At 37.9% G+C, this 17,107-nt stretch overlaps 1 protein-coding gene across 1 annotated transcript in view; it reads right to left on the bottom strand.

Moving 5' to 3' along the window:
- Positions 1-17,107, bottom strand: part of MRPS27 (mitochondrial ribosomal protein S27) — a 280,865-nt gene that overhangs the window by 105,846 nt on the left and 157,912 nt on the right. Inside the window, exons 7-8 of the mRNA XM_053701439.1 lie at positions 8,177-8,292; positions 7,314-7,416 (exon numbers count right to left, since the gene is read on the bottom strand). Coding sequence (XP_053557414.1) covers positions 7,314-7,416; positions 8,177-8,292 — 219 coding nt within the window. The remainder of the gene's footprint in view (positions 1-7,313; positions 7,417-8,176; positions 8,293-17,107) is intronic.

Raw genomic sequence — 17,107 nt, 5'->3', positions numbered from 1 at the left:
TGTAGTATACTGTGTGGGTGGGTGAAGGATTATCCCTTTATAGCAAGGTTTCTCAACCACGGTCCTTAAGTACCCCCAACAGGTCAGGTTTTCATAACTGAACTAGAGAACAGGTGAACTAATCAGCTGATGGGTGAGAGCAGGTTAGTAACCCTGGTTACTGATCAGCTGATTACTTCACCTGTGCTCTAGTTCAGCTACAATGAAAACCTGTTGGGGGTACTTGAGGACCTCAGTTGAGAAACATTGCGTTATAGATATAACCTATTCCTGAAGCTTATGTCCTGTAGGTTTTAGCATCATCAAATGCCTGGGAAAAGTTACAAATTCGGTCTTGGCACTAAGCCTATGTAACATATTTTAATTAGTTCCAGTGTAAACCAATTTTTTTTTTTTAAACTGGGATAATAAAGTCGAGATGGGAAACCAGTTAGTGAGAGTTTAAGGAACATAGTATCCTTTGGGACCGGTGTGTTGGTTTGAGTAACATAGCTAAAAACTGGTGACATCTTGGGGTACCAACCAAATCATTATTTATTTTACCAGCCTCTTTAGTGTTTGTTTTTTTGTTTTGTTTTTTAATTACGGCCTCTGTAGATAATGAAGATTATATAGTGACATGTAGATTTTGTTTAAAAAGAAACCATTTTCAAAAATAGGTAGCAATCCCACAGTTCTTCTCTATATCACAGTAATTATACTTTATCGTGCATATGCAGACATGTACAGAATATAACAAAATGATTAGAGCATATGAGCTTAACTGGAAAAAAAAATCTTGCACAGGAAAATCTGGAAGCAGCAGCTGTTACAATATTTAATACTTCAGTGCCAACCAAAAAGCTCTCTAGAGCAATAATGACCTTCATTTGTCCCTTAAAATACAATGCTTCACAGGCAACGGAATTATCTTTGTTTCTTCAAATAGAAGCATGATGGTGCAGTGAGGAGCACAGTGACCAGAAAACAATGGTGCTAACTGCATCTTCCGAATTCCAAAACAGCATCAGTGGCGTAATAGGTAAAGTGCATAGGATGACTGCACACAGAGTTCATGAACATAGCTAAATTTAGCCATCTGTAACAGACGGTGCCTACGGCCTCTACTTGAGAGTTCTATTTAGTCAGACTTGGCAAGATGGCAGGAAGCATGACATGGCAGGAATCCGCAGGACGCACACTGGCTGTCAATGTAATGTGATGTGAACAAATCACAAGCAAATCATCTATGTCTTTTTAAAAGTATAATCGAAACTCTCCAGCCAATTACTGTGACACCATGAAAGTAAAATGATTGAAAATCCATTGTATAGTCAATGGCAGAAATAGTGCCTAGCAATGGTTACTTTATTACTATTAAAGTGCTTCACTGTTCGCTGCTGTTTGAACGGATTGTTTCTTTCAGCTTCAGCAGTCAAACTGAATCAATTTCACCAGGAGCAGGATGCAGGCACACATTTTATTAAGGCAAAAAATACTTTGTGTTGGTTTGAAAATACACAGTATTTATTTTTCATTCAGTTGTTTGCTTTTCAAACCTTAGACAAACAAATTACCCAAGCAATAATATGTACATAAAAGTCAGGGCCAGATTACAAGTGGAGCGCTAATTAACGCTCCCGCTTAAGCGTTAATTGTGCTAGAAGTAAGCTTTTTGTGCTCATCAGGTTGCGCTCGTATTCTGAGTTGAAAGTAAACTGTTTTCGCTTGCACGCTAACCTAACGAGCACAAAAAGCCGAACTTACAATATAGTGTGTGTGTTCACGTATTCCCCCATAGAAGTCAAGGGAGCAAAAAAAGTAGAATATAACATAACACCCCACTCTTGCGCAAACCCGATCGCAGATTACCATGTGTGCTAACTCGACATGTAAATATGAATATTTCACATTCCAATGTTCTTCACATAGAAGAAGAATATGTTCTATTTATTCAGAAATAAATATTTCTGCATATATATGATTTGTTTTGGTACTATATCTATACCTATATATACACTATTATGTATATGTATAGATATATAGATATATATAGGAACATCTATTTATAAATACTTACAACATATTCTGCTATGTGCAGAACATTAGAATGTGAAATATTTACAGTAAATACACAGTATAAAACTTTATTTAATATGAATATTGCATAAATATGCCTTTACATGTTTTCTACTTGACTGCAAAGGGCTCCAATGCACGTCTATATATGTAGTTATGTGTTTATATGTCTGTAAATACATATATACATATATAAATACATATGTACACATATATAGACACACACACATTATTTATATATATATTTTCACACACATATTCATCTTTAGACATGTATATGTATGTATATCAATGTTAAAGCCATTTGCATCCCTAACATCTTTGAGCGCTTAAAACCTTTGTGTGAAACTTTTAAAAAATATTTTTTATTAGACAGTATTATTATGAGTGTACCTATACTTTGATGTGTTTTGTGTACCTTTAACCAGAGTTCTGAAGTTGCGGTAATCATTCTAGCATAAATCACGATTGCGCTCCACTCGTAATCTGGCCTAAAAGGTGTATTTTTTTTTAATTAAAAATGCTGTTTTAACAGTGAGACTCTCCAGAAATAAATGTATCCCTTCAAAATGCCAAAAACATTCCTCTTGTACCTTTCCAGTAATCCGAAAATCCAGTACACAAGTGACATTAAAAAAAAACAGCTTTGTATTTATTGTGCAGAAAAAAGTGCTAAGAGCAGCAGTAACAATTAAAGAGCAGATATACACAACTTGAATTACTAACTTGCTCTGTTTATAATTTGGTTTTTATAAATTAAAAAAATATATATAACTTGAAACAAATTTCTAAACATTCAGTCTGCATCTGTCTCTTACAATAACATCAGCTTACTGCCTACAGAAGCAAGCTGAAAATAACTAGACTAGATGGAACACAGGAAAGAGATACTTAAAGAGGGTCTTCTTAAAAAAACAGTTTATGCTTACCAGATAAATTCCTTTCCTTCCTGGCAGGGAGAGTCCACGACTTCATTCCTAACTGTTGGAAAATACAACACCTGGCTACCAGGAGGAGCCAAAGGCTTAAATATCCCTCCCACTTCCCCTATCCCCCAGTCATTCTGCCGATGGAATAAGTAGAAGAAACATCAGGGTATAAAAGGTTCCAGAATAAATAATATAAAAAGGGAGCCGCCCATCAAAGTCATAAAATTACAGACGGGGTCGTGGACTCTCCCTGCCAGGAAGGAAAGGAATTTATCTAGTAAGCATAAATTATGTTTTCCTTCCATTAGTCAGGGAGAGTCCACAACTTCATTCCTAACTGTTGCCAAAACTATACCCAAGCTACAGAGGACACTGAATGAATAACAGGAGGGAACAGAAAAAAGAGGCGGACCCTATTCTGAGGGCACCACAGCCTGCAAAACTTTTCTCCCAAAAGCTGCTTCAGCCGAAGCAAACACATCAAACTTGTAAAATTTTGAAAAGGTGTGTAAGGAGTACCAGATAGCTGCCTTAGAAATCTGATCCATTGAGGCTTTGTTCTTAAAAGCCCAAGAGGAAGCCACTGTGCTAGTGGAATGAGCCGTTATCCTCTCAGGAGGCTGTTCTCCCACTGTCTCATAAGCTAAGCGGATGACACTCCTCAACCAGAAAGATATGTAAGTCGTAGTATCCTTCTGCCCCTTACACTTCCCCGTATAGATGACAAACAAAGAGGAAGATTGTCTGAATTCCTTAGTAGCCTGAAGATAGAACTTCAAGGCACGAACCACATCTAGATTGTGAAGCAAACGTTCCTTTGCTGAAGACGGATTAGGACACAAGGAAGGAACAACAATTTCTTGTTTTATGTTACAATTCAACACCACCTTAGGGAGGAACCCTAGTTTAGTGCGTAAAACCGCCTTTTCAGCATGAAAAACCAGATAAGGGGGTCTCAGAAACTCTGCACGCAGATGCAATAGCCAATAAAAAAAGGACCTTCCAAGGTAACAATTTAATGTCAACAGTATGCATAGGCTCAAACGGAGCCTGCTGGAAAACACTAAGAACAAGATTGAGACTCCAAGGCAGAGCCCCAGATCTAAATACAGGTCTGATCCTAGCCAGAGCTTTAAAGGAATGCACTGCTGATATCTGTCGATTCAGGGAACTAGCAGATAAAACCTTCTCCAGTCCATCCTGGAGAAAAGATAAAATTCTGGCAACCTTAACCTTATGCCAGGAAAAGCCACACTCTTCATACCAGTACAAGTAAGTCCTCCACACTTTATGGTAGATACGATGAGTAACTGGCTTACAAGCTTGAACCAGAGTGTCGATAACACTCTCAGAAGATCCTCTCTTGGCTAAAACTAAGCGTTCAATCTCTACGCAATCAGCCTCAGAGAATCTAGATTTCGATGAATGAAGGGACCCTGTATCAGCAGATCTCTGCCACAAGGTAACCTCCACTGAGATGACGGAGCAATCAGAATCACTGATACTCGCTCCTGCTTGATGCGAGCCACCACACGAGGGAGAAGCGGGAATGGAGGAAAAAGATACGAGTCTGAAGCTCCATGGTACTGATAGGGCATCTATCAGTTCCCCCTGCGGATCCCTCGACCTTGACACGTACCTGGGTAGCTTGGTATTGAGGCGGCATGCCATGAGATCTATCTCCGGCGTCCCCCACTCGCTGCATATCTCTGCAAACACCTTGGGGTGAAGAGACCATTCCCCTGGGTAAAAACATTGCCAGCTGAGGAAGCCGCTTCCCAGTTGTCCACACCCGGAATGTGGATCGCTGACAGCGTACATCTGTGAGTCTCCGCCCACTCTAGTATCCGAGATACTTCTCTCATATAGGCAACCAAGGTTATATTGTCTGATTGGAATCTGATAAACTGGAACGAACCCAGAAGGGGCCAAGCCTTCAAGGCATTGAAGATTGCCAGGAGTTACAAAATATTGATCGGAAGGGAGGACTCCTCCTGAGTCCACAGACCTTGTGCCTTCCCCAGCCAGAAAGGCTTGGGTCCGTAGTCACAATCTCTCAAGACGGTCTCAAGAGGCACGTGCCTTGGGATGCGAGTCTCAACAGGTTGTCTAGCATGATCTGTTGAGACCGATCTGAATGTTTGCAGTTCCATAGTCTCAGCATGCATATTTGTAAGGGTCTGAGATGGAATCTGGCAAAAGAAATTATGTCTATACAAGATCCCATGAGTCCGATCACCTCCATACACTGAGTCACTGAGGGTCTAGGAGGCGGCCTGGAGGGCAAGACATGCAGAAGTTAGCTTGCAACGTCTCTGATCTGTGAGGAATATTCTCATGGATATGGAGTCTATTATTATTCCCAGGAAATTCACCCTTGTACTTGGAGTAAGAAAACTCTTTTCCAAGTTTATCTTCCATCCATGTGATCGAAGAAGATTGAGAAGGGACTCCGAATGTTCTTCCGCTAGACGAAAAGATGGTGCCTGTACCAAGATATTGTTTAGGTAAGGCGCTACTGCAATACCTCGTGTTCTGGCAACGGCTAGAAGAGCTCCCAAAAACTTTGAAAATATCCTTGGAGCAGTAGCTAGACCAAACGGTAAAGCTATGAACTGGAAGTGCTGGTCCAGAAAAGCAAACCTCAGGAACTGAAAATGTTCCCTGTGTATTGGGACGTGAAGGTATGCATCCTTCAGGTCTATTGTGGTCATAAACTGTCCTTCCTGAACCAGAGGAAGGATTGACCGAATTGTCTCCATTTTAAAAAGGAAACACTCAGAAACATTTAAGGCACTTTAGATCCAATTGGACAAAAAGTTCCCTCCTTCTTTGAAACCACGAAAAGGTTTGAATAAAACCCCAAACCTCTTTCTGCTGTAGATAACGGGACAATTACTCCTAGAGAGGAGAGATTCCGTACGCAACCTAAGAAGGCAGCCCTCTTTTCTGGTCTTGTAGACAGACTGGAGAGTAGGAATCTTCCCCTGGGCGGATGAGACTTGAATCCTACCCTGTATATTTGAGATACAATCTTCAGGACCCAAGGATCCTGTACATCCTGGAACCAAGCGTCTGAAAAAAGAGACACAGTCTTCCCCCTACTCAATCCTATCCCGGATCGGGGGCCACACCTTCATGCCGATTTGTTCTCATCAGGCTTCTTAGTCTGTTTGAACTTATTCCAGGACAGAGCCGGCTTCCAAGTACCCTTTGAGCTGCTCGGACTTGGATGAGGATTGCCATCGTCGTGATTTGTCAGAAAGAAAGGAAGAAAATTAGACAATTGCCGTCCCGTAGGCCTATTTTTCTTGTCCGGAGGTAGGAAGGGACCCTTCCCTCCGGTAACCGTAGAAATAATGGGATCCAGCACTGACCGAATAAAATCTTCCCCTTGAAAGGAAGAGAAAGGAGTGTGGATTTAGAAGTCATATCCGCAGACCAAGACTTCAACCAGAGAGCCCGGCGGGATAGGACCACAAAGCCAGAAGCCTTTGCATTTAGGCGAATAATCTGTATATTCGCAACACAGATTAAAGAGTTAGCAATTCTCTGTGCTTTAATTCTCTCCTAAATATCCTCGAGGGAAGTTTCCATCTCAATGACCTCCGACAGAGTGCAGGTAGGTAGAGACCAGTAGGTAGCTGCTCCAGCAACCGCGGCTACAGCTGCCTCCAGTTGAAATAAAAATCCTGTATGTTGAAACTTCTTCCTCAGAAAAGTTTTCCTTTTCTTATCCATAGGCTCTCTAAAAGAAGAACTATCCCCCAGAGCAAACATTGCCTGAGGCGACGCCGTGATTGGAGGAAGCTGGATTCCTCATTTCTGACAAAAGAAGAAACGACCTGGGTGCGGGGAAATCGCTGCTCCGGTGTTCCACGCTTGCAAGGAAGAAAAGGTAAATATTTTTTTAAAAATGGCTACAATGTAAACTTTCATGTATGAAAGTGCCCCTGTTTTAAATAGTATTTTTAAAAACAGAGCTTTCATTTGTGAAAATTTACATTCACTTTAAACATTACACTTATTTCTTATTATTCATATTATTTCTTCAACTAATATGATTTTAAAAACAAACATATTTTTAGAATAACATTTACTTTGATTAAGTGTTTTATGTCGATTAAATGAACAATTATTTTATTTTGGATTGATTTCCAAACTATAAAGCACCAACTCACATCAGAGCTCAACTACTATATAGGCACAATATTCTCAGTATTGATATGGAATTTATTTATTATTTTTATTGTCCAAAATAATTACATATGGGAAAATCTAGATTAGTTATTGATGTTTGTGACGTTATTAAGTAGTGACACTTACCAAGCAATGCATATGCATAGACTTGAGAGCTGAAACCAACAGTGTTTTCTTGTTTTAAACCGGCAAGCAAAAGTGAAGCACCAATGTTCCTTTCTTGTTCCCACTGAAATATTAAAGAAAAAAAATTCTAAGACACATACTAGCCACAACAAAAAGATTAGGCATCAAATATGTTGAGCATTAAAGGGACAGTAAAGTCATAATTAGACATTCATGATTTAGACAGAGCATACAATTTTAAACAACTTTCCAATTTATTTCTGTTATTTAATTTCGTTCCTTCTCTTGTTATCCTGTGCTGAAAGGTTTATCTAGGTAAGCTCAGAAGCAGCAAAGAGCCTAGGTTCTAACTGCTGATTGGTGGTTGCATATATACAGTATATATATATATATATATATATATATATATATACACATACCGATTGTAATTGGCTCAGCCATGAGTTCATAGTTAGAAACCAGTAGTACATTGCTGCTGTTGAATCCCTCTTTGGCAGCCATAAATGGTGAATGCCACACTTCATCCATGGTAACACTTATGACTGCTGTTTTAAACAGGGGTCAGCAATCTTGGCTCTTCAGATGTTTTAAAAACTACATTTCCCATGATGCTTCCATACTTTTTATACAGCTTTAGCAAGGAGTTAGATTATTTCAATGAATATTATATTATTGTTATTAAATGAATATATGTCCTATACTTTTTTTTCACCTGGTTACTAAAACATGGTCATGGTAAAAGAACAATGTTGATATTCCCATGGTACAATAAAAATTATTAAAAGTAAAATAACAACAAGATCTTATGATAACACCACTAAGTTTCTTGTCCTCTATTACACAAATGATTCTTGAAGAGTTACCTTGAGCTCTGGACTTCCTGAAAGATATTTGTATAACGTATAGAGGGAAAGCAGTTGTGTGGAAACCTCATCGAAGCTCTCCTGCAGCATTACCTCAGTGACTACAGATACAGCATCTTAAAAAAAAAAAGTGAAAGAATTTAATTTACTGTACATAACTGTACACAGTTCAAACACTAAACCCAGACAACATGAACAAAGTGACAGTACCCTACAGCTGCTGCTCACTGTGGCTCTTCTATGGCCATTTCATCACTAGAAGCTTTTTTTTTTTTTTAATGGATGAAAGGGATTACTATATATATATATATATATATATATATACACACACACATATACATACACACACACACATATACATACATACATAAATATACACACACACACATATACATAAATATATCCAGCCACAAAGAGGTACAAGAAGAACTTAAAAGGGACACTGAACCCAAAATGTTTCTTTCATGATTCAGATAGAGCATGCAATTTTAAGCAACTTTTTATTTTACTCCCATTATCTATTTTTCTTCGTTCTCTTGCTATCTTTATTTTAAAAAGAAGGCATCTAAGCTAAAGAGCCAGCAAATTTTTGGTTTAGAACCATAGACAGCACATTTTTATTGGTGCTGTCCAGTCAGCAAGGACAACCCAGGTTGTTCACCAAAAATGGGCCGGCATCTATACTTACATTCTTGCTTTTCAAATAAACATACCAAGAGAATGAAGAAAATTTGATAATAGAAGTAAATTAGAAAGTTGCATAAAATTGCATGCTCTATCTGAATCACAAAAGAAAAAATTTGGGTTCAGTGTCCCTTTAAAAGACCATAAAACTTGACATTTCACATAAAATGTTTCATTATTGCAAGTGAAACATTGTTGCAATATACATTCATTATATATATTCCTACCTTTTGCTGTAAAATACATCTAAAAAAACCATAATTTATGTAAGAACTGACCTGATAAATTAATTTCTATCATAGTGGCAAGAGTCCATGAGCTAGTGACGTATGGGATATGCATTCCTACCAGAAGGGGGCAAAGTTTCTCAAACCTCAAAATGCCTATAAAAACAATGCCCACTTCACTCATACCTCAGTTTAACGTATAGCCAAGTAGTGAGGTGTAAAAAAAAAAGTAAAAAGCATAAAAAAAAGAGGAACTGAAAAAAATAATGTGCTTTATACAAAAAAATTATAACCACAAAAAATAGGGTGGGTCTCATGGACTCTTTCCACTATGAAAGAAATGAATTTATCAGGTAAGTTCTTACATAAATTATGTTTTCTTTCATCTAAGTGGCAAACGTCCTTGAGCTAGTCACGTATGGGATATAATACCCAAGATGTGGAAGTCCACGAGTCACTAGAGAGGGAGGGATAAAACCAAAAACAGCTATACCCGCTGAGAAGTTAAAACCAAAAAAAAATTAAGTTTTCTTAAAAACTTAAAAAAAACTTAAATCAAATGCACTAGAATCAAACTGAGAAAGCTGCCTGAAGAACCTTTCTACCAAAGGCTGCTTCCGAAGAAGCAAACACATCAAAATGGTAAAATTTAGAAAATGTATGCAAAGAACACCAAGTTGCTGCTTTGCAAATTTGATAAACTGAAGCTTCCTTCTTGAAAGCCCAAGAAGTGGCAACTGATCTAATAGAATGAGCAGTAATTCGCTGAGGCGGAGACTGACCTGCCTCCAAATAAGCTTTGTGAATGAAAAGTTTCAACCAAGATGCCAGAGAAATGGCAGAGGCTTTCTGAACTTTACTGGAAGCAGAAAAAATAACAAATAGACTCGAAGTCTTTCTGAAATCTTTAGTTGCCTCAACATAATATTTCAAAGCTCTTACCACATCGAAAGAATGTAAAGAATTTTCAAGAGTATTCTTAGGATTAGGACACAAGGAAGGAACAACAATTTCCCTATTAATGTTGTTAAAATTCACAACTTTAGGTACAAATTTAAACGAAGTCCGCAAAACAGCTTTATCTTGATGGAAAATCAGATAAGACCACTCACAAGATAGATCAGACAATTTAGAAACTCTTCTAGCAAAAGAGATAGCCAAAAGAAATAACACTTTCCAAGAAAGTAATTTAATATCCAGAGAATGCACAGGCTCAAATGGAAGAGCCTGTAAAATCTTCAATACAAAATGGAGACTCCAAGGAGGAGAAATAGATTTAATAACAGGTTTGATATGAATCAAAGCCTGAACAAAACAGTGAATATCAGGAATCTTAGCAATCTTTCTATGAAATAAGACAGAAAGAGCAGAGATGTGTCCTTTCAAAGTATTTGCAGACAACTCTTTATCCAAACCTGCCTGAAGAAACTGCAAAATCCTAGGAATTCTGAAAGAATGCCAAGAATAATCATGAGTGGAACACCATAAAATATAGGTTTTCCAAACCCGATGATACATCTTCCTTGAAACAGACTTACAAGACTGTATCATAGTGCTAATTACTGAGTCAGAGAAACCTCTATGACTAAGCGTTCAATTGCCATACCTTCAAATTTAGAGATTTAAGATCCTATTGGAAAAATGGCCCTTGAGATATAAGGTCTAGCCTTAAAGGAAGTGGCCAAGGCTGGCAACTGGACATCCAGAAAAGATACACATACCAAAACCTGTGAGGCCATGCTGGTGCTATCAGAAACACATAAGATTGTTCCATTATAATCTTGGAGATCACCCTTGAAAGAAGAACTAGAGGCGGAAAAATGTAAGCAGGTTGGTAAAACCAAGGAACTGCCAAAGCATCCACTGTCTCTGCCTGAGGATCCATGGACCTGGAAAAGTATCTGGGAAGCTTCTTGTTTAGACGAGAGGCCATCAGATCTATTTCTGGAGAGCCCCACATCTGTACAAGATGAGAGACCACTCCCCCGGCTGAGATAATCCGCTTCCCAATTGTCTACTCCTTGGATATGAATTGCAGAAATTTGACAAGAGTTGGATTCCGCCCAAGAAAGTATCCAAGATACTTCTTTCATTGCTGAAGGACTGCAAGTCCCTCCTTGATGATTGACATATGCCACTGCTGTGATATTGTCTGTCTGAAAACTAATGTAAAAGAGTCTCTTCAATAAAAGGCCAAGCTTGAAGAGCTCTGAAAATAGCACAGAGTTCTAAAATACCACTTGTGCTGTCAGAGACTCCTAGACAGCTCCCCAACCTGTAAGACTTGCATCTGTTGAGATCACAGTCCAGGAAGGACGAACAAAGGAGGCCCCTTGAACAATAAGGTGATGGTTTAACCACCAAGTCATAGAGAGCTGAGTGTTGAGATTTAAGTATATCAACTGTGATATCTGAATATAATCCCTGCACCATTGGTGCAACATGCAAAACTGTCATGGACTGTCATGGACACTGAATCTATTTGAAAACCCAAAAAGGTTACCTTTGTCTGAGGAATCAACGAACTCTTTGGTAAATTGATCCTCCAACCATGTCTTTGAAGAAACGACACAAGTTGATTCGTATGAGATTCTGCAGAATGTGAAGACTGAGCAAGTACCAATATATCGTCCAAATAAGGAAATACCGCAATAGCCTGTTCTCTGATTACAGAGAGAAGGGCACCGAGAAACTTTGAAAAGATCCTTGGAGCTGTTGCTAGGCCAAACGGAAGGGCCACAAACTGGTAATGCTTGTCTAGAAAAGAGAATCTCAGAAACTGATAGTGATCTGGATGAATTGGAATATGAAGATATGCATCCTGTAAATCTATTGTGGACATATAATGCCCTTGCTGAACAAAAGGCAGATAGTCCTTATAGTTACCATTTTGAATGTTGCTATCCTTACATAACGATTCAATATTTTTAGATCCAGAACTGGTCTGAAGGAATTCTCCTTCTTTGGTACAATGAATAGATTCGAATAAAACCCCAGTCCCTGTTCCAGAACTGGAACTGGCATAATTACTCCAGCCAACTCTAGATCCGAAACACATTTCAGAAATGCTTGAGCTTTCACTGGATTTACTGGGACACGGGAAAGAAAAAATCTCTTTACAGGAGGTCTTATCTTGAAACCAATTCTGTACCCTTCTGAAACAATGTTCTGAATCCAAAGATTGTGAACAGATTTGATCCAAATGTTTTTGAAAAAACGTAACCTGCCCCCTACCAGCTGAGCTGGAATGAGGGCCGCACCTTCATGTGGACTTAGAAGCTGGCTTTGCTTTTCTAGAAGGCTTGGATTTATTCCAGACTGGAGATGGTTTCCAAACTGAAACTGCTCCTGAGGATGAAGGATCAGGCTTTTGTTCCTTGTTGAAACGAAAGGAACGAAAACGATTATTAGCCCTGTTTTTACCCTTAGATTTTTTATCCTGTGGTAAAAAAGTTCCTTTCCCACCAGTAACAGTTGAAATAATAGAATCCAACTGAGAACCAAATAATTTATTACCTTGGAAAGAAAGAGAAAGCAAAGTTGACTTAGAAGTCATATCTGCATTCCAAGTTTTAAGCCATAAAGCTCTTCTAGCTAAAATAGCTAAAGATATATACCGGACATCAATTCTAATGATATCAAAGATGGCATCACAAATAAAGTTATTAGCATGTTGAAGAAGTTTAACAATGCTATGAGTATTATGGTCTGACACTTGTTGCGCTAAAGACTCCAACCAGAAAGTGGAAGCAGCAGCAACATCAGCCAAAGAAATAGCAGATCTAAGAAGATTACCTGAACATAAATAAGCTCTCCTTAGAAAGGATTCAAGCTTCCTATCTAAAGGATCCTTAAAGGAAGTACTATCCGCCGTAGGAATAGTAGTACGTTTAGCAAGAGTAGAGATAGCCCCATCAACTTTAGGGATTTTGTCCCAAAACTCTAATCTATCAGATGGCACAGGGTACAATTTCTTAAACCTTTGAGAAGGAGTAAATGAAGTACCCAGATTATTCCATTCCCTAGAAATTACTTCAGAAATAGCATTAGGGACAGGAAAAACTTCTGGAATAACTATATGAGGTTTGAAAAACGAATTTAGACGCTTAGTAGATTTAGTATCAAGAGGTCTAGACTCCTCCATATCTAATGCGATTAACACTTCTTTAAGTAAAGAACGAATAAATTCCATTTTAAATAAATATGAAGATTGATCAGTTTCAATATCTGAGCCAGAATCTTCTGAACCAGATAAATCCTCATCAGAAACAGACAAGTCAGAATGATGACGGTCACTTAAAAATTCATCTGAAATATGAGAAGTTTTAAAAGACCTTTTACGTTTACTGGAAGGAGGAATAACAGACAGAGCCTTCCTAATAGATTTAGAAACAAATTCTTTTACATTAACAGGGACATCCTGAACATTAGATGTTGAAGGAACAACAACAGGTAATGGATTATTACTAATGGAAATACTATCTGCATTAGCAAGTTTGTCATGACAATTAATACAAACAACAGCTGGAGGAATAGCTACCAAAAGTTTACAGCAGATACACTTAGCTTTGGTAGTTCCAGCACCAGACAACGATTTTCCTGAAGTATCTTCTGACTCAGATGCAACGTGAGACATCTTGCAATATGTAAGAGAAAAAACAACATATAAAGCAAAATTGATCAAATTCCTTAAATGACAGTTTCAGGAATGGGAAAAAATGCCAATGAACAAGCTTCTAGCAACCAGGAGCAAAGAAAAAATGAGACTTAAATAATGTGGAGACAAAAGAGACGCCCATATTTTTTAGCGCCAAATAAGACGCCCACATTATTTGGCACCTAAATGCTTTTTTGGCGCCAAAAATGACGCCACGTCCGGAACGAAGACATTTTTGGCGCAAAAGAACGTCAAAAATGATGAAACAGAACGTCAATTAGGGCGCCGGAAATGACAAAATTTTTGCGCCAAAAAAGTCAGCGCCAAAAATGACGCAATAAATTGAAGCATTTTCAGCCCCCCCGAGCCTAACAGCCCACAGGGAAAAAAGTCAATTGAAAAACTTTTAAGGTAAGAAAAAATAATCATTCATATGCATTATCCCAAATAATGAAACTGACTGTCTGAAATAAGGAATACTGATTACCCTGAATCATGACAAATATAAGTTTAAACACATATATTTAGAACTTTATAAATAAAGTGCCCAACCATAGCTTAAGAGTGTCATAATAAAATAAGACTTACTTACCCCAAGACACTCATCTACATATAGTAGATAGCCAAACCAGTACTGAAACGAGAATCAGTAGAGGTAATGGTATATTAGAGTATATCGTCGATCTGAAAAGGGAGGTAGGAGAAGAAATCTCTACGACCGATAACAGAGAACCTATGAAATAGATCCCATAGAAGGAGACCATGGTATTCAAATAGGCAATACTCTCTTCACATTCCTGACATTCACTGCACTCTGAGAGGAAAACCGGGCTCCAGCCTGCTGCGAAGCGCATATCAACGAAGAATCTAGCACAAACTTACTTCACCACCTCCACGGGAGGCAAAGTTTGTAAAACTGAATTGTGGGTGTGGTGAGGGATGTATTTATAGGCATTTTGAGGTTTGGGAAACTTTGCCTCTCCTGGTAGGAATGTATATCCCATACGTCACTAGCTCATGGATTCTTGCTAATTACATGAAAGAAATTGTCCATTAGGGACATTTTTCTTCCAACTCAAATAGTGGTTGCTTTTAAAATCTAAAAAGCTATTACAATCAACCCTCTTAAAAAAAAGTTTTAGAAGTTATATACTATTAGAAAACGCCTCACATGTGAATCCACTTTCGTTATATATTTGGTAATGTGTGTCTGTGGGACGAGCCGCAAAGTTAAGAAACGTTGGAGTGAACATATTCGTAATATTAAAAAGAAATTTCTAAAACACTCTCCATTATTATTATTATAATTGAACAAATATCCAGAAACACTCATAACCTTCTACTACTACTCAGACGCAGAGAAACATTCTGGATCCACAAGTTATATTCTTTGATCCCAGATGGTTTAAATGAATGTGTGCATCTGGCTGCTTTCAATCTATGACATTGTAAAATTTAATTCCCCCCCACCCCTTTCATGCTCCCCGTTCATACTTTTTCCTTCACTGTGCCTTTAATTATAGCACATCACATATATACTTGTCCCCCTTTTTTATTCCCTTTTTCCAGCAAATAATATTACAGTCATACACACACTTTGTAACCCTGATCATTAGGATGTTTATTATTATTTTTAATCGTTCACCTAGTGCCAGCCATATAGGATCATATTTACACTACATATTTACATATTTACACTACCTTGATCGTTTGACACTGTCACTATACACATATTTATACTTCCCAGATTGATTGACACTATTACTATACCAATGTATCCTTGTGATATACATACTGTCACACACTAACTTATTGTTATCACTAGGACCCCTGTTCTCTTTGCCATATATATTGGTTCATATACCTTGCTTGCACATTGACTCACATCACAATTATATACACGCACTCCTGATGCACATACATATATCTTATCCTTTTTGACACTTAGGATTTTGACCCACATATATAGATATGATTGCAACACTTATATATATATAAAACACCACACTCATATAGTTGAATATATTATTTATTTAGTATGACTATTAAGAACATTTTTATCAACCTCCGTTTTTTGTTTAGAGGGAGGAAGCATACTGGAATAGCGTTTAGGAACCATGATATTAGACTTTGGATCTCTTTTGTCCCCCTACGTTGGTTGCTATGGGATATCGTCCCCTTTCCTATGTTCGCAGACTCACATTGACATAGCCACACGATAGGTTCAATCGTTTGTACCTCCCAAATAGATTATGTCATTTGGGCAGTGTCTGTAGTGTGTTGTGACGTTGACTTTAGCTCCTTCTATCATTTCACGCTACACACACCTCTTTTCCCTCCCCTCTTTCATGGCGTCATCCTATTGTTTATGACCATACACAGTAAGTATTAAAAACATTACACTCTCTTAGCTGCTTTATTTCATTATTCTATTAAAGTGAAGGTCCATTTTGATGAATTAGTGCCCGGTTTTTAATAAACCTATTAAAAACAAGGGCACTTTAATTAATCAAAATTGACATTTCACCGTTTTCTTCAAAAACTTACCTTTTAATCCTGAATGCCGCTCCAGTGATTCCCCCGGCCTTTGGAAACCTCTGCAGATGTCAGAAATGAATCAGGCTTCCTCCAATCACAGCTTCCCCCCGGGGGAATCTTTGCCTGATGCAATGCTGTGATTGGAGGAAGCCAGATTCGTCATTTTGGACCCGCGAAGACGTCTTGCAACGGGCGGAGGAAATGCTGGAGCACCTGCCAGGATTAAAAGGTACGTTTTTGAAGAAAACAGTGAAATGTCAATTTTGATGAATTAAAGTGCCCTCGTTTTTAATATGTTTATTAAAAACCGGGCACTAATTCATCAAAATGGACCTTCACTTTAAAGTGTTTTTCTCTGTTTTAACTGATATCACTAATCTCTTGTTCACTCCTTTGGCGACTCCTTTTGACTGTGAAAATGGATATAACAGACTTCACAAATAAGGATTACACAAATGACACAACTTGCTTGTATCAACTTCAAAACGTTTGTTTTTTTATTAGCAACATCATGAGCCACTTTCTGACTACGCAATTCTGAGCGCACACAAAGACTGGTGGCGTTTTTTAATAGAATACGTTTTGTGAGTTGTCCTATATAAAATATCTGATCATTGGTTCAAGTGCTGTTTTTGCCATACTTTTAATATATTAATTATTATTATTAATATTATAATTTTCTTGTAATAAGGTTATATTTATATAGAATATGCACATTTATTATGTTTTTAGAAGTGTTTTTAAATTTTACATAACCTAAGAATTGGAGCTTTTAACAATGGTGACAACATATGTGCATACTGTCTACTTTGTTTGCCATGACAC

Source organism: Bombina bombina, chromosome 2, assembly GCF_027579735.1.
Source record: "Bombina bombina isolate aBomBom1 chromosome 2, aBomBom1.pri, whole genome shotgun sequence".
NCBI lineage: Eukaryota > Metazoa > Chordata > Amphibia > Anura > Bombinatoridae > Bombina > Bombina bombina.
Note: the sequence above shows the minus strand (reverse complement) of the source record. Positions and strands in the feature narration are given on the sequence as shown.